Here is a 27,744-nt window from a genome sequence, read left to right on the forward strand (position 1 = left end):
CGATTGCCAATCACTTTAGAATACTGAACGAAACTTGACTAGCTTGTTCTTTGGTTGGTTGGGATAGAAGGTGGAGGTTACATTAAGAAAGACAACCATCGAATTTAACTGGGTGCATCAAAAAGGGCTACCTCTTGCAAAGTGTCATGTAATTTTTTGTTTCCTTTTGTATTTGTATCAAAAGTTCTTTTGTTCAAAAAAAAAAAAAAAAAAAAAAAAAAAAAAAAAAAAAAAAAAAAAAAAAAAAAAACGATGTATATATTCAAAAAAAAAATCAGAAAAATACAAAAAAATCAAGTATTTATCAATTCCATCATCTCTTGTTCCAAAAATAAAAAGAGAATAGTCAATGTAAATAAGAGTCATGTAAATAGTCATTTTGTTGTTTCATTGTAATAAGCAAGGAGGGTGTATGCCATTGATGTACAACGCGAGTAATTGTGAAATACCTCCAACTCATTCACAATTCTCGTAAAGTCCGGACAGCTAGCTAGATTTCGACCTTGGTTCTTAGCCTGAGAAACTATCTCTTGGTGATTAGTAGTCATAACTTCAGATCTTTCTTTACACATGTGTAGATACACTCTTATCACATGTCTTTTTTTGTTATCAGTGCTAGGATTGTGCCTTTGATAGCTAGATTGACATCTCCATTTTGCTGTGAGCTTAAACTGACTTGCACATGTCACATTTGATGGAATATGAGCTTATATTTTGACCTAGAACTTTGTAGGTACGTTCTAAGCAAACCTTCACGAGACTTCACTCGTCCACTAGGGACACTTAGTGGTTTAAAAGGCTTAGTGCATACGCTAAATGCATTCGACAGACCAGCGACAGTGGTATAGGTAGGATTTCCTTAGTTTTGTTTTACTTGAGGACAAGTAAAATTCAGGTTTGGGGGTATTTGATGAGTGCTAAAAAGTGCATATTTCTATATATTTTTCTTGGCATTTAACTCATCTTTTGTGCATTAATTCTACATTTTATCCCATATTCTGTATTTTCATTGTTTTCAAGAATAAATATTTTTCTTACTTAAATTTTGCATTTTTAGGTAATAAACGAAGTTCGGATGAGTCGCGGAGCGAAAAGAGCAGAAAAGTAGTGAAAAGCCGAGAAGAATTACGCAAGGAAGCCGCAAAGAATGGAGCGCACGTCCAAAAAGCTAGTAATGGGCTCAAGAAGGAAGAATTGTTCTTAAAGAAGATATGGGCTTAGCATACCCAAGGCCCAAAACCCTTACCCAAACCCATTTTCTATATCCATACCCGCCTCCATCTTCAGCCGTCAGATTAGATTACATCTGAATCCGATGGTCGCTTCACTATAGTGCATCAAAATCTAAAGTTCTTGTCAAACATCATAGTGCCTAAATTCTAAGCCTTCAGATTAGATTGCATTTGAATCCTACGGTCGCTTCTTTGACTATGCATCAAATCTCAATACTTCCGTTTAACACCACAGTACCTAACTCCATCTTGCGCCGTCGGTTTCGTTGTATCTATGCATCCGACGGTAGCTACAAGCTCCACTCCATCTCGCCGTCAGATTGTTCTATCAACTCCACATCCCACGGCCTAGCTTCGAAGATCATCCAACTTGATATCCCCGATCAACACTCTAACACCAAACCCTATACTACCCAAACAAACAGCCCCTTCCTTCTTTTCCATCGAACCCATCTTCCCCCACCTCACCTCTGCAGAACCACTACTCCACTGTCACCACCTTCTCCATCATCGCCACCACTCCCTGACGCCACCAAACACCACCAAACCACTCTACCTTTTCCATAAAAGCAAAACCCATCATTTTCCCCATCTTTCTAGCCTCCTACTTCATCAATCTCGCACCTTCCCTATCCCTGAAACCCTAGGTTAGAGATTGATGAATTAGGTGAAGCTAAAGAAGAAATTGAGGCGTGGGAATGAAGCAGTGAAGTCAGAGGAAGATTGGGTCGATATTGTGGGTAAGATTTGACCCATCAAAGTAGGTAAATTTCATAGCCCTAATTCACTGTTAAATTTGGGGATTTTTGGGAATTGTGTGTATGAACTAGAATTGTGTAAATTGGGTATAAATAGGATGATATGGTTTGTGTTGTAACCATGCCCGGGCTAGCCGGTGCACCAAGATGTAGTAGTATATTTTGTTCATCATGTTCTAATTACTTTTACTAGGGTTGAGATGAAACCATTAATTTACTGCCAAGTTTGATTCATGTTTCTGATATTGTTCTTGTTGTGCTTTACTTGTTTAGGATAAATATAATCTGAGCTCTTCCTCATTTTACTATCACAGTGTATGTCATGCATCCATTGTAGTTAGAATACTTCTGTGATGAATGTGCTGCAATTCATGCTTCATTTTCTGTTATTGATCCCTTGACTAATTGTGCCCTGAAAAGACAGTTAGTGCTTTGGAAATATACCCTAATTGCGATTAGAATATCCATCTTAGGAAAGGTTTAATTATCTAAGTTATCAAATTGATCTGTGATTAGTTGTACTGTGAGAAGACAGCTAATACTAGGGATTAGTTAATTGGCTTAGTTGATAATAATCCATCCATTGAGACCCTGGATAAACGGCAGACTTGCATCTTGTCCGGTGTCCATAAAAAGGGACAAGAACATTATTGAAACTGAACTGACTTAGCTGAGATTAGGTGGTGGATTCGACTGCCCTAGTGTCCTTTAATATGCATTCTTGTTTTCTATTTTGTGTTACATAACCAACATCTAGCCGTATCGGCAAACAAAACCCCCTATTTGTGTTACTTCTTGTTCTGAAATCAGTTGTAGTTAAAACCATAGATTCAACTACACACACCAAGTCCCTGAGGACAAACCCCTTCTTACTCCACCTATCTACAACAACCTTGTATACTTGCAGGTGTAGTTGTAGGTTCTTTTAAAACCACACCAATACCTGCATGATTTAGGATGATCTGTAAAGATCTTAATGAGTACCATGGATTTGATTAAAGCGGGGTGTGGCAGGACACTCTAATGGACTCACCTATGTGGATGTTGGAAGTGAGGCCGCTTCCTATGAGAATTTGAGATGATTCTCTAGAGACATTCATTAAGTCCGGGATTTAGCCCACGGCCAAAACGGGTACAACTGCAAGAGCTTGGCAGCTTTTCTTCGAGACATCAAGTGTGGTTGTTATTTCTGAATTGCATTCACTGTTGGAGGTTCAAGACATTGTGTTCACCGCTACAACAAGCAGTTCCGGTAACCTCTCACTAAGTTAAGGTTCAATCTCTGGGACACCTTAGCCTAAATTTGATGTAATCTATTTTCTCGTAATTTTTTCGACATGTTTTATCATTCATGTGGGGTACTGTTAGAAAAAACGGGTTTTTTGTTTTAAAACCAAATATGCATGGACTATGTTTTTCTCCCTAGACCTATTGCCCACTAGTTGTTTTTTCTTTTGAATTGATAAAATAATAGTCCCACATAGACTAAAATCTAAAGAGTTTTAGACTTAAATACCATAGAATTGGCTAAAGGGCATGGCCCTTTGGGTCAACACACTTTTGCGTGAGGGAGAATACCTAGACTAGGGCAAGGTTGCCTTTCCCGTACGTGCGGTGCTTCGCACCGAAGCACGCATCTCGTCGTCCGTCCGGTCGGGTGTGGGTGTGGGTTCACTAGATCCTATCTTTTTAATGAAAGTTTTCTTACGATTTTTTTTTTCTTATGAGTTTCCATACATGTAAAATAATCTTTTCTTGTCTTTTGTATCTGACACGCGTGCTTCTTTGTTGACTGATTTGTCTGCCACGCGTGTTTCTTTGTTGACTGACAAAAGCATACACTATTTTCTGTTCGCATTCTTCTCTTGGACAGACAAAAACTTTCACTTTACACAGTCTTCTAGTCAACATCTTTACATCCTTTTCTTTTACACAGTTTTCTGAGTGACTGTTTTCCTGACAAAGTGAGAATCTCTGTCCCTCTTTTGTCATACGCATGGGAATCTTATTCCATTATTTCTAACGTCCAAATTTTTCTTGAACACTATATAAGAGAGGAGTTTTCAGCTCAATTACACACAACAGATAAACATCTCTTCTTCTGCTCCTTTGTTTTCTATAAACAGTTACTACACAGTTTTCTCTGTTTTAAGTTTTGTTAATCATTGCTGCCAAGTTCTAAGGGTGTTCTCTTGTATGCTACAATGAGGAACGCTAACGATAGTTGTATCCTGGAGGCATCTCGTCGACATGGCTATAGCATCTCTCTACAAGAGGATTAGCCGGCGAATATTGTCTTTAGGACAGCGTATATCATACGTGCCTCTATTATTCTGCGACAATTTGCTGCTGCATCAGAAATCAACCATTGGTTCTAGCTAAGTATTTTTCACAGTATTTTTTCAATTGTTGTCAATATTTCCAACACCTTTTATATTCAGTTTATTTAATTTTTGACGAAACTCGCAAGGAACTCTTTGATGCCTTGATTTCTGCCATCTTTCAAGGTAATCTCAGCATATCTCTCTCTCCTAAGAATTAGATTTTTGTTACATAAATTCTTTTTGCTTATGCAGAAGTGTTACATTGACTGCTAAGAAACGAATATATATGATTCTTGCAAACAAAAAAACCTTTGAAGTTTGTTTGAACTACTAGCAACTTCTATAAGTAAAATCAGGTGATTGTCATGATCTACGGATTACTAATACCTTCTCATTTGGATACATAGGTTTAATGAAAGTAATGCAATAACCAATAAGAATAATTCAATATGAAGAAACAAGGAACTAGAACAGAGCGAACAAGTAAGGCGAAACGGGAGTTTATGATCCATAAGTTGTTGTGTATTTAGCGGAAAAGACGAGAATATAATTACGACTACAATCTGTAGTTGAAGATGTTTCCATTCCACCGATTCCATATGACCAAAGACGTTGTGAACTAGGTAATAAATTTTGCGGGGAGCTCCCTTGGTCGAAAATAATTCAGTGCAGACACAAAACCGGAAATGGAGAAGCTAATAGAAAAGACGTTTTTACTAATCAAATTTTATTTCTCTTTTTGTAGTAGAGTTCTTATATATCGGCGAAGATTCACTCAGGTTGTTCCCAAAAATTATCAAAGTAAATGGTGAACGATGGACTCTGGGCATTGGAATTCCTACTGCTAAGATTGCTTTGAAGAGGGAATGGGTGGTATACGTACTTCAAAGCATCCAAACTAAAATCTATTCACAAGAATACATCCTCTGAGATAATTCATCTGCAGCGATTGTATGTTGATCATGGCATTCCGATTACTCATCTACAGATAATAAATATCCAGACGGAAACGCGGAAACATCTCACTGCAATGCCGCAGCGCATGAAAACAATGTGGCTCGATTAAGTTTGAGAAGTGGCATGAATTTAAACTAAGCTTCATAATAAAATGAGAAGCTTGTAATTGAAGAATATAAAGTAATATATTGGCTGATTAAATCTAAAATAGATGATAAGAATCCAGCGGTTAAGACCTGCGTGACAGCACGACTCATCTTTAAAATTAAAATGTCTAGGTTATAATAAAACTAATACTAAAGCTTATCTAATTTGTGTTGATGTACTTATTGTTTACAAGTCTTACAATCAGAATTGATTGGTTCTCTTCAATATATTGTATATATTTTTTTAACTAACCGGGTAACATGGGAGCTCGGAATATTGTTGGACAAAATCATTGTTGCAATGTGGTTTTTTTCCGCCTTTTAATCACCACAACAAGCTCAACATCCATAGCTTTGTTATATGTGCAACAATATGTAACAAATTTAATTGCTATGAATGAAAATTAGATGACTTTAGCGAGTTTTGGTAAAAGAAATTTCAAACTCAACTCATCTGTGAGAGCTAGCACTATGGTACACTCCATCCCTTCCTTATCCCTCAAATGTAGGGAAGGGATGGCACTTGAAAGACAGTCACACTATGGTGCCCTCTCATCCCTTCCCTACATGAGACGCGTACTCAGTACGCGTGTGAATAGTCTAATGTACGCTTACAAGTCAACCAGTTGACTTGACCAACAAACGAGTACTCAGTACGCGTTTCATAGGTTTAAGAAGACAAAACCAAGGTTCAGTCGACCATTTCTTCTTCTTCTCTTACTTTCATCCTCTCAAAACCCCTCTTACCTCCTTTCGATTTTCATGTTGATTCATTGCGATTCGATTGCTTAGATTAAAAGGGTTTGATGGTTACTACAAGGTGAAACAAATGCATTCTTCAATTTTGAATTTCAACCAACAAATCATCTAAAGGTGAGTGATTCTAATGTTAGGGTTCAAATTAATTTGATTTTGATTTTAATTTTGATAAAATTCTTGATATTAGGTTGGTTGGGTATGTAGTATGCAATTCAATAACGTTATTGAAACATATATTAAGTGAAAAATCTATGATTATTTGTTGTGTGTCTTGATTTATGTTGAATGAAATGAATTAAACTACCATCTCAATGTAGACTTAATTTATGTATGGTATACACAAATTGATAGTGTTTTTTTTTTGTGTGTTAAGGTGTATAATGAGTCTAATGCGTTCTTATGTGAGAGCTAAATATGGAATCTATTTGGATTCCTCTAGTGATAGTGATGAAGAAGAGAAATCTTTGCTAATGTTTACACAATTATGTTTGGATGAACGATTGTGTATTATTAGACAACCCATACCAAGGGAGGTACAAATACGTAGTGTAATAACGCGTGATCGAGTGTGGCATGATGCCAAAATGATGAATGATTATTTTACGCCTGGAACCGGTTATACCTTTAGAAAATTCAAACAACGTCTAGGCATGAGCGAAGACTTATTCGAGAAATTGTTAGGAAAATTGCTTGAAGTGGATCCGGAATGGGTTCAACGTCCGTATGCAACCGGTACTATGGGGCATTCTCCGCATATGAAATTAGTTGCGGTGATGAAATATTTATGCAAAAGTACGCCAGCTGATAGTGTTGATGGTTACACTCGTATGGGTGCCACCACAATATAAAAGTATCTAAAAAGATTTTGCCACACCATTTGCATGACTTTTGGAGCAAGATATTTTTGTGAACCCACTCCTGAAGATGTTCAGAGGTTACTAGCTGAGAATGCCGATCGAGGTTTGCCTGGAATGCTTGGTAGTGTTGATTGTATGCAATGGCCATGGAAGAATTGTCCCTTGCTTGGCAAGGAACTTATCGGGGGTAAAGATAAAGAGAGTAGTTTGGTATTAGAGGCAGTGGTATCATATGATTTGTGGTTTTGGCATTCCTTTTTTGGAATTCCGGGATCAAACAACGATTTGAATGTGTTGGCATACTCACCCCTTTTTGATAACATGCTAAAGGGTGTAGCACCTCCATGCAATTATGTCATCAACGATCACCAATACAATATGGGTTACTTCTTAGCCGATGGTATCTATCCAAAGTTGACTACAATTGTACAAGCTTTTTCTCAGACATTGGACATTCCATACTTTGTTAGGTTCAACAAGTATCAAATAGCTAAAAGAAAGGATGTCGAGCGTGCTTTTGGAGTGCTTCAGGGTAAATTCAGAATTGCCGGATCTCCTTGTAAGTATTGGCACCAATCTGACTTGAATCTAATTATGAAATGTTGTCTTATTTTACACAACATCATTATCGAGCATGAGCGTCGGGATAGGGATTGGGGCAGGGTTGTTCTTGTTCCACTTTCGGAACCTACTGTTAACGGTCATGTATTTATGTCATCTCTGAAAAACCTAGAACAACATCTACAACTAAGAAATGATCTTGTCAACCACATTGCTGCGAGTCCTAGTAGAGGAGGCGCGACAGGGGACTTGTCTAGTTTGGAGGGTTCAGATATGGAATTCGTGGCACTTCCATCGCCAGAAGGAGATTATGGTGATACAGACTTATAAGAAGAATGGTCCCAGGTCAAACCGAGGATGGAGCATTTGATTATTATGGGGATTATAATGATCAAGTTCCAGATGACTTTGAACATGCAGTTGAACATGTCTATGAAGACGTTCATGTGGGAGACGAATATGAACATGATGGAGATGAAGATGATGATTCAAGCGATGAGGAGGATTATGACGATGATGAGGATTCAGAGGACGATGATGATGAGGATTTTGACGGTGACGATGAGGCTACGTACGATGATGCGAGTATGTATGATGAGGATGATGTTGATCCATATGATGTATTTTAATGTTTTTGTGTTATAAGATTTCAAATATTACATGCATATGTAATACCGGACTTTAATTTTTCGTTGGGATTCAATTATGTATGCAAATGTTTAAGGTTTATATTTGATGGCATATGGTTTAAATTATTTAAAAGTCTTTGTACAGTATATGGATATGTATACGTATCCATGAAATCTGTCTGAATAGTATACGGATTAGTAAACTTATCCGTGAAATCCCTTTGTACAGTGTTCAGATAGGTATGTGCACCATGTATAAAGGATTCACATATTGTTTTTCAGATACGAACATATTATTCTCTTCTACATATTCAAATTCTAAACGTTTATTTTTGTCTAAGTTATTATCTACAACACTTTTCTTTCTTAATTATGGTCGGTTTAGCTCTAGCGGATGATGAATTGATAGTTACTTTATGGGTTGATGTTCATCTAGAGAATGAAGAAGAAGATGAACAACTAAATAATACAAATATTTTAGAGCAATTGATACAAAGGTTGATTCTACATAACGGGAATCCTAATGAAATAACGGTTAAGTATCTAAAAAGAAGGTTGTTATCACTTCAGACGTGCAAGTATACATATCGACATAGAGAACCTTATATCTATGGAGGGCAGGAGTACGTTCGGAAATCGTAAGAAACTTACCGGTTACTTTTTGTGTATGTGTATTGAATTGTTGAATAATTGGATTGTGAATTGATATTTTTTTGTCTTTTTTTGTAGGAGCATTCTGCTTTGGAGAGTTACGAGAAAAAGAAGGGGAAACCTTTTACATTTTTTAATTGCTATGTGATTCTGAAAAACGGTTTCTCAAAGTATAACCCTTCCCCCTTTGAAGATTCATCTTCTGAATCATCAGATGAAGAATAAATAATTTAAATAATGATAGGTTTTATGGGTATATCTCTCTGTAAAGCCTCACGAGACATAACTCGTCCAATATGGTCGTCTTTTGGTTTAAATGCTAGTTGCATATGCTTAATGTAATCGTTAATCATATGAATATGAAAATAACTATTATTATTTATTGTAGAAGCATATTACATAATGTTCATCACATTTAAACTCCAACACACACATACTAATTATAAAAAAGCATATTACATCAATTGATATTCAACCTCTAGATTGAACTAAAACATAACAACACTTATTCATACCATGCTACCGTTCCACACTCAAGGCATCTCCAGTAACGTTTTCCAAAGGTTTTCTTTGCACTTGACCGGTGCATTTCCATAAAGAAATAACAACCCTCAGTTTCACATGGAATCCCTTTGGTGCATTCAAACTCCACCTTTCCTTTTAGTTTCAAGTCTTGACAGAGTTCTTCAACTTTTTCTTGTTTGATTTCATCTTTCATTGCATCCTCCAAACATTGTGCTTCTCCCTGACATTTAGCATACTCACATTCCAAATACCTTATCTTCTCTGGTATCGACTCTTTAACCTTCCTAGTGCCGGTGCAACCTCGTTGTGGACATTTTGTATATATCCATGGGCATTGAAGCAGACTATGATTATCCATGAAACAACATGGACAAACCTCTTTTGCTTCCACACATACTATCTGTTTTCCTTTTTTACTCGAACTGTTAGAATTCATGATGAGGTTTATATTTGAGAATGAATTGAGATTGTTGTTGGTTAGAGAAAATGTTATATATTTATAAAAATAAATATATAGCCGTTAGACCCGACTTTTTAAAAATATGGCCGTTGGACACGACTTCTAAGAAATATGGCCGTTGGACCCGACTTTTTAAAAATATAGCCGTTGTACTCGATCTTTTAGAAATATGGCCGTTGGGAATTAGTCATATATAAGGAAGATATCCCGTTCTTCCTTGCAGCAAAAATCTACCAATTCTTTGCAGTATCAATCTTTGAGGTTAAATTCAAAGCTAAACATCTATTGCATGACAAATAAATCAAGAACTACCAACTCAGTCGAACAGATTCTAAGAAGATGCAAGCAAACCACTAAATCAACAGAATACGAAGAAAAACTCAATGAATACCAAGAAAAACAAGAGGCAAACAGACGAGGTCAAGAACAATTCCAAATGATGGCAAGGTTAAAGGATGTTGAAGAAGAGACAGAATTGATTAGAAACTTTTACCTTCTCAAGGATGAATTTCCAGAAGATCCTAAATATCATACTCTGTTGTGGACTGATGTTGGTTGGGGTCCTTATGTTAAACAGACGGGCAAGCAACCACGCTTTGATTATGAGCCATCCCACATTTGTTCAAGGACAATTCATGTTAAGAAATTATGCATCGCGTACAATGAGTTTCTCGATAAGTCCAGAGGGGATAGGATCGATGCACAAAAAGCATACAAAGCCTGGAGAGGAGAAATTTTTTATCATATCGAAGCGGCATTGATCGTCAAATCTCACACCAACAAAAAAAATAACATGTAATGTATTCAGACCTGGAGTGGACCATGTTAAAAAACAATGGCAGAGCGATACCCGGTTAATGAAGTGCTAAAGTCAATAAAAGATAAAAACATTAGAGCTGGATTACATCTTCATCCTCTGAATCTTCAACGTTGATTATACCCTTCCCCTTCAAAATCTCCTTTTGCTTACGTAGATAATATTGTTTTTCATTGGGGGATAAACGACTAAGGTCCATACACATTATTGTATTGTCATCATTTAAATGCACTTGTTGTTGATGCATTTGATGAGTCTGTTGTTGAAGCGTTTGCAAATTGATTTGATCTTCCATTTGATAACTCGGTGGTTGAGTATACCCCCAAAGAGTTTGGTATTGGGGTTCTTGTTCCATTCTCATTTTTTCCTTCCTTGATCGTGTTTCCTTAAGATACTCCAAAATACTACAACTTTGTTGATAGATCTAATTTTCTTCCATCTTAACCGAAGATGTTCCCTCATCATCTTCTCTATATATACCTTGCTCACGATCTTTCTTATGTCTGGCTAGTTTTTTGGCTTTCTTTGTTCCTATAGGACGTGCATTTTCCTTGTATTTCCAACGAGTATCTCCATTGGGAAGAACTTCAGTACCATCTTCGAGTGCGACAAAGTTATGATGATTATCCCACAAATCACTGTTTTGGCTCACAGTTAGTTCATAATTATATCCTGGGACCTTGATGTAAACAATTCATAACATACATCATACTTGAATGGTTGATTATGTTGATCCTGATATTGAAGGCGAGCATCTTTTGTCTGAAAAATTAAATAACAAACATTAGGTTTATTGCTATTATCACCAACTATTCGGAAGAACTTAAAAAAATTATAAAACTTACCAAATCTTCGTGGTTCGCACCGCTTTTGGTTTGCCGATATAAAGCATTAAGAATGGACACGAATTCTTTGACATCTTTTTTAATATTTCTCATCTTGGTTTTTAAAGCTTCCCAATTTCTTCCATATGGATTGCCATTGCGTTGCTCAAAAATTTTAAGAATACGTTTCCAAAACAAAGCGGTTTTTTGCGCCGAACCAACAATTTCATCCATACTCACATAAATAAAAGCAGTAGTAAGATCAACCTCTTCTTGTGCGACAAAATTAAGTATCATTTTGAAAGCTACTAAGATAAATAAAAATGTGGGTGGTTTTATAAATCTAAATACCAAATACGTATAGTAAGATGAAGAGAAATAAGAAATTCATTGATATAAGAAGGTGAAAGTAAGAAATCAATTGATTTGGTGTGGTTTGAGTAGAGAATTAAGGTGGCATTTATAGAGGATTTTGAAAAAATAGCCGTTGGGATCCGACGGTGTAGAAAATAGAGCCGTTATTAGCGATGGACGGTTAGGATCGGGTGTGAGAGAGGTGTCAACGAGAAAAGGTCAAACAAATAAATTTAACCAAACGCGTACTCAATAGCAGTGTGAAAAGCTGCGCGTACTTACTACGCGTAGCAACGGCTTTACGGGTACTTAGTACGCATAAAGCGTAAAATTATACGCGTATTGAGTATCGTGCGATTTCCCTTCCCTACAAGGGTGATCAGATCTGATCAGCCTTGTAGGAAATCCCTCCATATCCCTTCCCTACAATGGAAATGGGAGACCATAGTACTTGGGGGGAAGGGATATCCCTCTCCATAGTGCTAGCTCTGAGAGTTTTGGTAAAAGAAAGACACTCGCCAAGGGAAACCAAATTTATTTGAAGACAATACAGAAATAGAAACATGATGGTTTGTGACTATATTTTTTCTAGCTTGCTTACACGGAAATGCTTAAAGATGAATTAAACAAAAAGAATTTAATGCATTAATCCCTTCCCAAACAAAAGTTCACTCAGGTTCACCAATTCAGAAGCCGAGCCTTTGTTGAAGTTCAAAAGGCTCAAACAACAAATACAGTTATTGTTTTCCTAGATAAAACGGAGTCGAGTTTGTAGAAGTGAGAGCAGGTTACTCCTTTGAAGAGGTGGGCTCGGCAATAGCTGGCTCATCTTTCTTTGGGGCAGAAGTAATCGCCTCCAGCGTCTTGAAGAACTCCTCTGGCAGAGGACCTGGACGATGCAGAGGGACGTGCTTTGGAACTGGAGCATCATTCTCAATAACCTCACATTCATAATCATCTGGAACACCCCAAGGATCCCACTCTGCAATTCAAATTTCAAACCGAGTTACTTAAATGCATTTCAGAATCAACTCACAATGCATGGTCTTTAAAATTAGTGCTGCTACTCATGCTATAAATTCAGCAAATACCAATCATAATATGAGTTTTCATCCAAACAAACGCAAAGATGCGCAACAGTTAATGCCAACACAAATATCTGAAGGGATTGGTTTAACTCAGTCCCAAGAAGGATTAGAAGGTTCGACTTGTTTTTTTCCTTGCTCCTTTCACATTCAGTAAGCAAACGATCAGAGAATCAGAGATGCAGGAGAAAAGCCATAACCATAAACCATGATGCAGTATAGGAAGCACATCAGCTGCCTTCTCCACTCCAATGTATTCCACTAGTCTACTATACAGTTAACATTATTAAATCGTCTGGCTCTATGGGACGAGTAAAAGCTGCTCAAAGCTTAATAAAAGAAGAGCGTCCTCTGTTCTATCATGAAGCAATACAGTAGCAATATATGGAGGAATTAAGTTCTCTTTTAATATGGAATTTTCTGATCTCCAATGTGTCTGCAGTGTTATGATAACTCCTGAAACTCTAATAACCTCATAAAGAAAAATAATGTGCACTTTCCGAGACAATTTAGGGTTCAATCAGAATGATGCAAAGACTCCACAGAACAAATACCAACGTAATCTCATTCTGTAATTATAGATAACCCCTGTCTCACGACAGTCTAAACCCAGCTCATGTTCCCTATTGGTGGGTCAACAATCCAACACTTGGTGAATTCTGCTTCACAATGATAGGAATTGAGATATCAATAGGCAAAATAAAGCATTTTGCAACAATCTAATATGGCAGTGGAACTACTGAAATATGCCTTTGCTGTGGGGGGTTCTCCTAGATGTAAGGTTCAAATGGTGGTAGCTGTCAAGATTACTGTTATTTAGCTATTGAAATAGGAAACCGAAAGCTTGTGGAAGTATCCAATATGGCTGCTACAGGGGTTACCAAATTCCAAGGGGGATTAGCAAGCCAATGGCGAAGATTGTTCGGTAACCGCCGTGGATTTCAGTAACCCCAATAGCAGCCATGGCGGGAAGCATTTGTTTCCACAAGTTTTCCTACTTTACTAAAACATCACACCAAGTAGACACGAAGTACTAGCCTTTGAATCCTTTCTTTACTTGAAAAGGCAAATATCAAAGAATCCTCGAATTGTAGTAGTATGAAATCCACCAATATCAAGAGTACACAAGGTCCCATGACAAGGATGGGAGACATGTGGTTTAGAGGTCAAATTGGACGGCTTGATTCAAATTGGTGATGAACCAGATCCCAGGTACTGTTTCAGAAAGCCAATTTTGATCAGTTGAGCTAACAGACAAGCTCATCTTCACGCGCTTGCCCAATTTTAGACCCAGATGCCAATTGGTCACCCATTTTGGCATCTTTGGTCGAAGTTAGTGACAGTATCATACTTTATAGATAAATAGGCGTTTATGCATCTAAATAATTAATCAGAATTACACAGAAGTAGCACACAGCTAAATATAAGCTTGATCTAACTGAACACGTTTAATTTTTGAGGTTTAAACTTGATCCAAATCTAAACGCCCAATGTAAGAAAGAAAGATAAGAGTCTATATATAGATAGAGTCCATGAAAAAATTGTATCCCTATCAACAGGCCCAATTTTGAATTTACATTTTAAAATTGCAGTTTTTCCGCTTGACATATCACTAATCAGCAACTCGATTTCTGCACAATTAGGTTGACTGGCACATAGTCATAATTGTATCTGATGGTGCAATCTTATCAGGCACTAAATGCCTTTTGAGTGTCACAAAACAAAAACCAATGAAGAGGAGCTGGAAAACAGTACACATGAGAAAGACTACCAAATATTCAACATCTACTTAGGTCAATAATCTAAGGATGACAGATGAGATGAGTGAAAATTCGTCATTAAATCGTTGTGAAGACATGTGCATCCCCATCACTGAGGAAGGTGCAACAAGGTTACGTCGAGTGCTAAATTGGCAATTGATCATCTAGTTTGATACATGATAAGTAAACCTCAGTTGGCTTGGGCTGAGTTATGGTGACTTGGTGAAAGTAGCTCAAGAATCAGGTTGTTCGCACCAAAACCATACCTAATTCAGCGACACACACATTTTTCTGATCAAGGAGTGTACAGTAGTTTCATATCATTGAATAGTTAACTCTGACAGATCATATATGACGCATTTGTTCTAAATTTTCTCAATTACACTAATCTTAGCCATGAAAAAAATTCAAAACCCTCATTTCAGATCACACAAATTTTCCTAAATCCACCATCTCAAACTAAAATAACAGAAATAAAACTAAAATTTGCAAAATGCAAGAAATTAGGGCAACCAAAAATGTAAATGAAAAGAAGAGGGAGATTACCAATCATCTTAGAAATGAGGGTGAGTTCATCCTGAGCTTCTTCAATGAGCTCCTCAACTTGACCACAAGCAAGTTTCTTCTCGATCTGTTCCCAATCTTCTTCTTCTTCACAAACTCTCAATCTGTTCGTAGTAAAAGACTCTACAGCTTTTCTATAACCCTCATCTTCAGGTACAGCTTTGATTTCATTTAGAGTTTTCTTGTAAAGTGAAATCAATACTTCTCTGGCATTTGGTACTACATCTAGACCTACTATCCCTGTTGTTTCTTTCACTCTCGCAAATAATGGACCTGCCAATGCCAATCTTCGAAGAAACATTTTTCCTCTGTTGTATCTATCTCTCTTTTCTTTTCTCCCCTTCTTTTTAGAAACAAAGAGAAACAAGAAGAAGACCGATTCGATTTTACATCTCTTGTACTGATTCATACATACACTACTCATTCTTTATAAGGTGCCCACTTTTAGTTAAGGGGAGGAAAACTAGCACCTTGTTTGCTTGCATCTGATTCGAAATCTAACTCGCCGTGAGTCAGAGGTCACAACACATTTTTCTGATATCTGACTCGACATTTAATTCGGCTCATATATCTGACTCGGGGGTTATTCGAGACAGCTATCATTTTGTACGACTACGGGCACACATTTGCATTCAAAAAGAATTTATCTCTTCTATTTTATAATTCTTGAACCAGACGCAACGAGTCAGATTCAAATGTAATGAGTCAGATCTAAATGACTCGGATCCAGACGAGTCAGAAACAAACAAACAACTTACAAATCACATGGTTAACCGTCGACATTATTTGCCCTATCAGGGCAATATCAATACTTACTGATACGACTGGCAATGTTAGTGATAATGATCAAAATTAAGATTTTTTGTCCAACTTGAACGGTCGACTTTCTTTCACTGTATCGGCTCAGCACCGAATGCAAAAATGGTCGAGTCTCAGAGAAATTCGAGAAAATCATCTATCGCAGGGCCGACACACAATAAGGGTTGGCAAATGCCCAATTTCCTGGGCCGGCTTTCAACCCCAATAATTTTCAAAACTTTACCTGATTTCCCTCCTTAAAAAAAGATTTGCCTCTTCTTCACAGCGAGATTTCTGGCTGCGCCTCTTAACTGGTGTCCTAATGCCTAAAATCCAATAGCTGGAAGTTTGAGTTTATTGACAAAATTATTACGGGTAACTGGTCAAGCTCCCCCATTAAAAAACCATATGGAGGTTGTACCATTTGAGGGTCGTGGGTCTGATCTTGTCCTCCCACCAATGTTTCTATTGAAAATGGGAATCTGCAAGGAATCAGAAGAAGTTTAAGACTGAAACCCATTAATGGCATGGATGCCAAAGGATACTCAGGATGAAAGCTCATCAAAGAAAAACGGATCTAGGGGGATTAGGACTGCCACATTTTATGAAGGTGTATCTGTTGAGGAAATTGGCACCCCGAGCACAGCAAAACACAGAATCACAAAGGGCAATTAGTGATTTGAACCAAAAACGGGAGAAATAATAAGAGAGAGAAAAGATAAACAAGCACACAACCACAACACAAGATATGCGTGGTTCATCTTTACAGGCTGCTTCCACGGCCAACACCACCAGAAAAACTTCCATTAGAATCAAAGACCATTACACGCTCTTTTCGCTACCGAAGACAGGGATCGAAGAGTTAACAAGACATAAACGATAACACCATTAAAGAAACCATACAAACCAACTCTCTACACTATTCTTCAAACTAGCCTTATGTATTATATTCCACACCTTCTTCACAACCGCTAGTAATAGAGGAGAGATATGCAAACACTAGAAACTTGGTTTAGGTCAAATCCCTAAACCCTAACATACTAGAACATCAAAAATCCTCTCTCTACAAGTTTTTCTCTCACGCCAATATTGACCTTCACGGTAGCACTCGAACCTTCTAACAAAGAGACCAAAATCCTAAGCACAAGGATTTACCACTCTTCTACGTTGGATTTCTACAAACATACAATTCTGGTCCTATATATAGAGAACACAAGCTTTTCCACCAAGTATTAGTCGTCGTTTATGAAACTAAAATCTTTCCTAAAATTTATCAAACCTAAATTAGGAAATCCGCCTCAATGTGGAAAAGATCCTAGAATAGAAAACACACCATTCTCCCAACAATAATGTGTAAGAGACCACCAATAGCACCAACCAACTAGATTACGTAAGAGGATTTGGTACTAATAATATTTATTTCTTGGATAAATTGGGAAGATCGGAAGGTTTTTCTAGACGAGTATTGGATAAGGAGAGCGGAAGGGAATGTCCTGCTGACCCTGAGTATTGAGTAGTAGTATTAGCAGTTCACCAATTTCTTTGCACATTTTACTAGCTGAGATTCATAAAATCATGTGCGGAGCTTATTTTCAACCCAAAGTGGGGTCTAGTTCAGGATGCACCATGGTGCATAGACTGCAGAAGCATCCAAAATCCACGGACAGAACTTTACCATCCCATACTGCATGACACCCAGATTTGCAGAGAAGAAATCCATGTCACCGATCTATTTGTCTGCCATCGCAGCTTTAGCAAAACCCACAAGTGTAGATGGGGAAAAACGATTTGATGGTTTTTTAGGGAATTGAAGAGACGGACGTGTTGTCGAGACTCCTCAACCGAGCAAACTGCTCAACCTCACACAGATGCACTGCAAAAGGGAGTGCTTAGATTCGAGAGATCAATCTGTAGGACTCCGGCCTAAACCAAGTCAATGGACGTTCCAGAGTCAATTCGTTCACAAAGAGGGAGATGAGTTGATCTGTAGGAGGGAAGCTGAGAATTGTGTGGGATCAATGCTGATCAAGGATTCTGGATGTGCTGAAGGTTTCTACAAGTTTTATGTGAATTATTGAGTTCAAAGTAAGTTCTGGTCGATTGATGGAATTTCTGAGAGTGATGAATCGAAAGTTTTTCCTGTTTCAATCATGGATCCAGAGACTTAGTTATATTGTCAGAATAAACACATTGATCCCTGCAAGTGTGGCGGTTTCTTGAGTGAAAGAGTGGGAAATCGTGGTGAAACCAGTTCCAGGTCGTGTAGAGACTTGGTTAACCTCCACCCACTACTTTGCTAACTCCTTCAACCGTTTGCACGACTTACTCACATTTCTCATCGTGGATGAATCCACGTGCCGTAGGCCGCCAGACCAAAATCCTAATTGATATCCTCCCATGTGACATGATTGATGTCTCATGATTTGTGAAGTCTGCAAGGCAGACGTGTATCAATTAGTCAGTTATTGACTGATTAGACAGTGAGTCTAAGTTTTGTTGAATTGAGCATGAGTGACGAATGCTCGGTGATTCATGGATTGAACATACGTGTTCTTATGTTGATACTGCTCGTCTGAGCAAATATTGTTAAATTCGAGCAACTGAGCAAGTATTGCTCGATTCGACAAATTACTGAATATTGATAGTTGGATAAATATTCGAGCAACTGAGTAAGTTCTCAATTCGAAGAATCACTGAATATTGATAAACTATTGAATATTGGCAGTTGGATCAATATTCGAGTAATTGAGCAAGTATTGCTCAATTCGACGAATTATTTATTGGTAACGAGACCCAATAAAATATTAATTAGAATATTCGTAGACTATCGAATATTATATGATCAATCCAGATATTGATTTCTGAATCAACATAAATTTATTAGTGTTTGAATCTTTTTCAGAATGATGATTGGTGGAGCATTTATTCGAAACCCTAATTTTTGATCAATTGTTCGTCAATTGATGAATTGCTGAAAATAAGTCATGAGTGATGGAGGGACCGACCACATGGGATGATGGACGTCCATGTGGATCCCAAGTGCTCGAGTGAGCATGCACCAGGGTCCTTAGTTGGCCAGTTGGTGAAAGAATGATGATTAAATGCCGGTTTCATCATTTATTGAAATAGTGCTCGATTGAGCATTAGGTGATAAAACCTAAATATGGAAAAGTGAGGGACCGACCAAGAGGGTATGAGACCGGACCTTGGTGGTCGTGGGACCAGCTGATGTCCGTTTGAGCAAACTCCAAGTTGGTTGGAAAGAGTTTGGACCCAATATGAGTAATTGCGCAAATTATGTGAAAATCGTGAAAACGTGTGGGACCGGCTCCTTGCAAGCCTTAGGGCCTCCCTTGGTCGGTCAAGGGAGCATGCCCGTATCACCACAATTTCCGTGTCTCAGTCCTGAGAGTTTCGGTATTTTCTGATGTACATTCGAGCAATATTTTTGGATTTTCAGAAGAGTTTGATATTGACTGAAAATCTTCATTTTGCTCGAATGAGCAAGTAGAACTTTGCTCGTTTGATCAATATTTTGAGAATATTAAAATAATAGTATTTTAATATATTTTTCGTGAGTATCCTAGTCGGCCATGTGACCATCTGATTTTGGCTTTTCCATGGTTTGGGCAATATTTGAGAAAATATGAAGAAACCATGATTTTTGCTTAAACTGAGGAGTTTCGTGAGATGAGGGAAATAATAATTATGAAAGAGTAGGGGTTGTAAGGTGTAGGACCGGCCACGGCTAGGGCATGGACGGCCGGCTAGGTTGCACGGTCCCGCAACACCTTTCCCTATTTTTATTATTTTTCATGAAATCATGAAAATATGGAGAATCCATGAGTTTTGCTTAAACAAGGAAAATTGCTAGAATAAAAGAGTTTTCACGAGTTCATGAAAATAATAGCATAATTAAAATAAAGGAAAAAGGGTGTGGGGGACCGGCCACGGCGGCATGACCGGCCGGCTGGTGGGCCCGGTCCTATAGGCGTTACTTTATTATTTTAATAATATTTTCTCTCTCCTATTTCGTGTAGGATTCCTCATTTTTCCATATTTTTGAATGCTCTTTCGTACATCATTGTTGAGTACACTTGCACAATTTTATGGGGCTTACTCAGTGTTAATCCATATGGCCGGTTGTTGAGCATTTATTACTAATTCATGAAACTGAGTAATAAAAGAGAGTAGTTATTTATTATCAATCCATAGGATCAGCCGTGGATTCGACCATGAATTCGGAATAATAAAACGAGTATTACCATTCCATGGGATCGTGGATTCGACCACAGAATCGGAGTAATGAAATTATCTATTGGGTTCAATCATGAAATCGGAGTAATGAGATTATCTATTACCATTCCATGAGATCAGCCGTGGATTCGATCATGAAATCGGAGTAATGAGATAAAATAGATTATCTTCTAGGAATTCAGTGGTGAATGTCACGGTAGAATTAATCTATTGCAGAAGGGATATTAGCCAGTTAAAGCGTCATACCTATTCTGAAAGGTGCATAGTCAGGAAACAACGAGTGGTGTCGAAGTCCTGAAGGGCTTAATTCTCTCAATCTTACGGAGAACCACCTGGATATATACACGATCTCTCTACATAGTCAGGGAACATTGAGTGTCACCGACGTACTGAAGGCGTTATTGCTCTCAATCTTACGGAGAACCGCCCAATCGTTCTTCTATATAGAGGAGGATCTCTCTATGTAGTCAGGGAACAATGAGTCACCGACTTCCTGAAGGAATTATTGCTCTCAATCTTACGGAGAACCTCCCAATTATGTTATTCTACATAGAGAGCATGATGAAATGCGAGGTATCGAACGCTCAGCTAGTGGAGGCCTTTCGAGAAACATATTCATCATGTCTCGTAAAATATGAATCGTCACATGCCGGAAGTCGTGCCAGAAACATGTAGTATCATGATTTTACGATTTTGACCTTTGTCGAAAATCCACCATCAACATTAAGTCCCCTGCTTAGTGAGGGACAGTCATGTTCCGTAGTAAGCATTAGATGGTGATTTTCCAGTCAACGAGATCAGTTGTCGAAAATCCACCATCAACATTAAGTCCCCTGCTTAGTGAGGGACAGTCATGTTCCGTAGTAAGCATTAGATGGTGATTTTCCAGTCAACGAGATGGTGATTTTCCAGCATTAGATGGTGATTTTCCGTACAAAGGTATTCTCAGAATCCTCGATTTGCTCCAATGGTGTCATGTACGAGCAAATGCTCAGGTAAGGACCCTGATAGTATGATAGAGTGTCATCCCATGAGAACGGAGAGATGAGGCACTGCTTATTTGGGTGGTCAGACTTTTGGTCGGTTTAGCGTTTCTAGGACCATGCCCAAAAAAGAAATCCTTGCTTTAGGAACAAACGTTCATTCTTTAGTTTAAGAAACAAACAATGATCCCTAGCATAAGAGAGATTTTTTTTTATTTGTGAGATTTCACAAAATGGAATAAACTCTCGTTTCAAAGGTGGATGCTCGTACGAGAGGAAAAAGTTTTTTTCTTTTTAATAGACGTGCGTCTGTTAGTAATAAAATTTCTGTTTATGAGCTTTCATGAATTTTTTTTTCGATATGTGAGCTTTCATAAATTTTTGAAAATTATACTCGTTTCAAAGACGGATGCTCGCGCGAGGGAGCAAAATATATATTTTTTCAAATTTACGTGAGTTTCACGTTAAAATATATTTTTGTAAAATCAATGTTTTGATTTTGATAGCTGTTGAAAGTAGACAATTGTACATGGTGTAATAATGTCTGTATGTGAGTTTTCACAATTGTATAATGGACGTCTGTCCAATTTTTGAAAAATCAGTGAATGTTCACACAGTAAAAATTTATGTGAAATCAAATTTCAATTTTCAGCAATTGTTAGAGGTAAAGAATTTTTGATAAAATGTTGTTTGTTTGGATTCTGTGATTGTCAGTGTATGCACAAAAACCAATTAATGTTCACCTAATGGGAGCGGCTCATAGAGTGAAAATTATGTGAATTGCTCACATGATAGTAATTTCGTGAATCGCTCACAGTTTTATAAAAATCATGTCATGATTTAGAAAAACACATCTTATTCATCTCTGCAGGTTTTAAGAGACAAACAAATTCTAGGAACTTTGCGTCATAACCACTACAATTAGTGAAATTATAAACAAGTAAGAGTTGAGAGTTACCATTTTTGTTGTGCTTTAATTCCACTGCTTTGATGAAATTAGAATCTAAGGATGATATACTGAAGTAGGAATGTTGTGTTGACGTCACAACAACTTTGCAGGAATGACTGGTTCCCATAAAGACACTTCCAAAGATGATACTTCCAGAGATGACATCTCTACAAATGCAGCTTCAAGAAATGGTGCTCCTGGTTACTTAGTATCAGTGATGCACGGGAAGTCTCTGATGGAGGAATATAACATCGATAGAGCAGCTCGAAAAATGGTTCCTTATTCGTTTGATGTGGATTACTCAGAAATAGCAGTAAGTCTTCGGAGCGGAGAATCCAGAAATAAGGATTATAAAATGATATCGAACACTGTAAAGTCCCCGACTGTTTCTTTGGTGAGTTGTTAGCGCTTCTTATATCATGCTTTTTCTTGTCCGTGCAATTAGGATCATGAAACCAATGTTTGTTACTTCGTTTCAGAACTTTGCTCCATCGAGCCTTGACGGTTTTCAATTCATTGCTGCTAAACAAACAATTTCTGAGCGTCGAAGAAGAAGTCGATGTAATTACCTCTTCGCATAATCGTTCATAGCACTCCTTGAATGAAATATCACTAATTGTTGTTGATGTATCCAGGAGGATATTTCCATGGAAGGAGGGAGTACTAATGATGCCCATTCGTCTTCGGAGGATAGTGAAGAAGAAAACCCTAGATTTCAAAACCGAATGAAAGCTATGATGTTTCCAATGGTGATATTGGAAATTCCGGTCCTTTGAGCACTTTAGGGACCACTCCAGTAAGTACCCATCTTATATTTCTTCATAGAAGTATGAGATTTCTGATTTGTGAATGAATGAACGAGGACCCATTTGAACGAATCGAAATTTTACCAAAATACGTCACCAGAAAATTCCGAACTCGCCCTTTTAATGAAAACGCTGTAGAATCTTCGTCCGATGTCGAATTTTCGTGATGTACCCATGTTTTTTCATGCCCAGGAAATTTCCAAGTTTTATCAAAGAAGCATTTTGAGTTTTGAGCATGTTTAGGGCCCGAAATAGGTGAAACCGTAAACTTCCAGGAGACTTCCAGAAAATTTTCAGCTGGCATGTAGTCCAATGTTTTGGCCACATCTCTTTGCTAGTTTCTCCAATTGCTATGATATTTGGATATGTTGTAGAGGACATCCATACAAATAGAATGGTATATTACCCATCCCTAGATTATTCACCAATTTATCCCAGATCGCCGCTTTGTGCGGGACAGTGTAAAATCATCTCAGACGAGCTTGTTGTAAAACACTCCTGTTATGTCTTTAGACCATTACCTTGTGTCTTGAACGGTTGGTGAAGGATTTTAATGTCACTGATTCATTTGAGATCAGGACCCCTCGATTGATACATGAGCATGGTGATTGCAGTGCCATCTTGTTTTTGTCATTCGTAGAAACATCACTTCTAAAACCTTGTTCACGGGACCATGACTGAGGTTGCTCTCAAGAAGAGGTGATGTAATGACCATGGTTGCATGTCCCGGCGGTAGAATTCCTTTTATGATGAATGATACATGAGAGTCTGGTGCCACGGATCTTGGACTGTAAAACTGATCGTCATGATCAGTGGACCGTCAGTCCCCAGTATTTTGTTAAATCTCTCCTTTTCGTTTCCCTTTCTTCTGGTAAGACCTAGATAGAGGACCCAGGTAGAAAATTTGATATAAAGAGGTGGTCGAAGTTGGAGGTACCTTGAGGAAGGACTCAGCGGAAAGAACCGTTGAACACCGATCAACTATGGAATTTATGAATCCCGTCCAAGAATTGTTGTTTGTATGTTGTATGCTTTGTAAGTTGTGGGAACCTCATACGACGTCGGAATTCGATGCTTGACCCCAACTTTTGAATCTAAGAGACTGAGTTATCACATGAGAAAAGAATTACTCAATTTGGAGATGTAGAGGTCATCCAACGAAGCGTGCACATTTGTAATTTGTAATCCCGTACAGAATTTTCAGATTTCATAGACCTGACAGTAAAGGCCATAACTTTCAGCTCGTATGTCCGATTGATGCACCCTTTTGTTGTAGAAGAGACATAGACGAACATCTTTCGTTGAGGAAGCATTGTCCCATTACTCACCCATTGATACGTTTTTCTAAACCCATGGCCTGAAGTGTGTTGTATCTCATTTGCAGAGGTGATGAGAACATCTTGTATAAGTCTTTGGCTTGTTCCCACCAGTCGTGCAAGCTTTGGAAAGACTTTCATGTGAACATATTTTAATGTCTACACATCTTGATACGAATCATTAATTCTTGTAGAAGTCTGATTCATCGATCAATGCTTCATAGAATGGTTAGTTGATGAGCCTTATCATGAAGATGTTGCTCCTGAAACCGTTGTTGATGCTGAGATCACGATTGAATTTTCTCCAGAAATTATTGTTGATTCTGATACCATGGACGGAGTTCCTCCAAATATCCTTGTTGATGCCGATATTATGGTCGGAGTTTCTTCAGAGACTGAAAAGATTAGAACCATGATTTATCGACATAGCCTTTGCTCCTCCATCCAATGAGCCTTTACATTCACGAACTAGTTGGTAGTTTGAGCATCCCTAAGATGAAGGTGTACTGGGAATACAACCCGAATTATCCTATGAATTTACTGTGAACTGGCTTCGTCAGTGAGTCGACGTTGTTGCAGCAGATAGCAGCAGCGACCTTCATTCTGGATGTGATTGGTGAAGAGAAGAAGTTACAGCCGTGCATGGGCTTCTAATGTAGAGAGGTTCCGTTGATGACGTTTCATAGAATCACATCATGTTGCAATGACTTGTTATGAATAAATCTTTCCAATAATATCAAGTCCCCAGTGTGTTTGAAGGAATTTGTGCCATCGATGAATGATGTTGCATTTGTTAGAGCATTGCTCGATTGAACCCACCAAGAGTTGGTATGTCAAGTTTGGTTGTCATATTTTAGTGAATCAAAACTCATGTTAAGAGTCGCTTGATTATGTACTAGAGTCAACTTTGTATAGGTTAGCTTGAAAGTATTAGGATATGAGACATTACAAGTATTTCGAAGTCATGAAGATGTGAAGAAGCAAAGAGCTACAACGAAAACAATCATCCTTCCACTTGAGGTTAGTGATATTTGACTTGAACTGTTTCATTACCTAATGTATCTTTCAAGTCATGCATATTGAAAACAAAACTGCGAAGCATATTTGACTCTAGATAGACATAGTATTAAGGAATACAATACGAGGTTTATTGCTTAACCATTAAACTTTGTAGATAAGACATTGACATAATCATTTGAATGCTATTGTGATTATGTATGGGTATGAGGTGAGGATTTCATCCTATGGAACAATGTTTATATGTGTTCGAAGGAAGTAAGTTCATAAACTTGTTTGTGAACCTAAAAGGAAATTTCCAGGCGTTATTGGTTTTGTTATTCATTGCATATCTTATGAACAACCAATATGCGTGATTGAGTATAATCGTTCACGACCTGTTGTGTTCTTGGTAGAACTATTCACAAAGGCCTGACTTATGTTTTGGTATGACTTTTATTAGTGAAACCGATCTTAAGTAATCACCTGAGATTGTATGATCGGGTTTGTTATTTTATGTCTGACCAAATATGGGAAAGGGGAACTGATCCTAGTAAGAGGTGCAGTACATCACAAAGGGGAACCGATCCTTGTATGAGGTGCATCAAGGTTTATAGCAGAAAGGGGAACTGATCCTATGAACATGTGCAATACGTTTTTAGGCAAAGGGGAACCGATCCTATGGACATGTGCAACACATATAAGTTAGATACCATATATATGTGGGGAACCGATCCTATTACCTAGTCAACCGAATTTTGGAAAGCTAGTGTGACTATGCACAATACTCACATGGAAGGTAGAACCGAAACTTGTTTTGGTAGAATCGATAAACCCATGATTGTGATTGAATGTTATTTGATCAATCACATAGTTATTGAAAGTCAGATGAACCAATTCTAAACTTGTTTTGAAGTGTGGCAAATCGGTTTCAAGGTTGTAAGTGTGAAAGAGAACTTAAAAAGTAAGGATGTCGACATACTTTGAACACGTGCTATGAATATTTATTATTTAATTGTTCAAAGTTATTCCTTAATAGCTAAGGGAAGAGAATCCCATGATCGAAACATAAATAAGTTAAGAATCTTTTAATTAAGGTATTTAACTTCATTTTGTAAGGAAATAAGAATTAGTAATGTGCATTTACTAATTAGAGATTTTCCAGAGAAATTACGATCATTATTTTTGGACAAAGCATTTACAGGAATTATGAAAACCGAATTTGTGCTTTAATGAATATCTTGAGAATATTTTCGGTTTTGGAAATTCATTGGTGTTCAAACTTCCTTGTCTATAAATACTTGAAGTTTGACTTTCTAGCAAACTAATCCTTCGTAACAACAAGCTTCCTTTTGTTGTGTTGTTACTGGTGTAGCCGCATATTCGGAGAGGAGAGTAACCTAATTAGGCGAAATCTCTTACATCCGCTCAGTTTAAAGTCTTCTTTGGGATTGAGAATCTCTAGCGTGTACAGTTGGTGGGAAACTAGATAATTGCGGTTTATCTTTTGTTTTCATTGATTTGATTGACTAACAGTGGTTGAACTTTGATTGCACCTAGTTTGTTTATGCTTGAGAATCTTCTCTTCTGATATAATATTTACTCAACCTGGTTCAGAGTTTCGACAGTTTAGACTATTGTTAGTTCTAAAGATGATGTTGTGATAATCCATTGTTAACAGACTTCATTCCGTGCGTGATTGATCACAAGAGATTCAAGTGATTGTGTGCAGGTTATTATTGAAGATTTAAGAAGATGAAGAAGATGAAGAAGATATTGAAGATTTTTGATTTGTGGGTTCATAATCTTTGGTGTGCACAATAATTGTTTCGGTAAAAGAGGATCCAATTAATAATCGGTTTATGCTTGTGATAGATTGGATTGATTAATTGAGTAGATCGGCATCAACATAATTCTTTGGATTAATAGTGTTGTTGGATTAATCTTAAACGATTACTTCGGTAATTGAATATAAGATAGATCTAAGAACCTGACGAAGGAGTTTATGTTAAGATAAACAGAAGAGCCTTTGTCCAACTCATATCACTTGGTTGAATAGAGTTGATATCAAACATATTTGTTGTTCCTTTACTGTTTGAAATACGAACCAAAGGAATTTTTCCAAGTACGTGACTAAGGTCGGAGGCGTGGGAATACAGACGGAACTAGATGAACTATAGGTTTAGTTTTTTGGTCTCAACTATACGAAGTTAGGTGTAATTTTGTGTAGCGGCTTAATCCTGAGAGTATTCAATTCTGGACAAGGTCCCTGGATTTTTCTGCATTTGCGGTTTCCTCGTTAACAAAAGCTTGCTATGTCATTTACTTAATATTTTCGCATTATAATTGTTTTATTATAATTAAAGTAAATTACAC

The 27,744-nt window shown here is 37.6% G+C and overlaps 2 protein-coding genes across 2 annotated transcripts; one reads left to right on the forward strand and one right to left on the reverse strand.

Annotated features, from left to right (window-relative positions):
• Positions 1-7,057: 7,057 nt before the first annotated feature.
• Positions 7,058-7,924, forward strand: LOC113278754. Its single transcript, XM_026527510.1, has one exon. It carries the CDS (start codon positions 7,058-7,060, stop codon positions 7,922-7,924), a length of 867 nt encoding a protein of 288 aa, XP_026383295.1.
• A 4,445-nt stretch (positions 7,925-12,369) lies between these two features.
• On the reverse strand, positions 12,370-15,647 carry LOC113280984 (probable NADH dehydrogenase [ubiquinone] 1 alpha subcomplex subunit 5, mitochondrial). The gene is made up of 2 exons (XM_026529611.1): positions 15,246-15,647; positions 12,370-12,836 (listed from the first exon to the last, which is right to left on the reverse strand). Exons 1-2 carry the CDS (start codon positions 15,562-15,564, stop codon positions 12,643-12,645), a joined length of 513 nt encoding a protein of 170 aa, XP_026385396.1. The 5' UTR covers positions 15,565-15,647; the 3' UTR covers positions 12,370-12,642.
• Positions 15,648-27,744: the final 12,097 nt, after the last annotated feature.

The sequence above is a fragment of the Papaver somniferum genome, chromosome 5, assembly GCF_003573695.1.
Source record: "Papaver somniferum cultivar HN1 chromosome 5, ASM357369v1, whole genome shotgun sequence".
Classification (NCBI taxonomy): domain Eukaryota; kingdom Viridiplantae; phylum Streptophyta; class Magnoliopsida; order Ranunculales; family Papaveraceae; genus Papaver; species Papaver somniferum.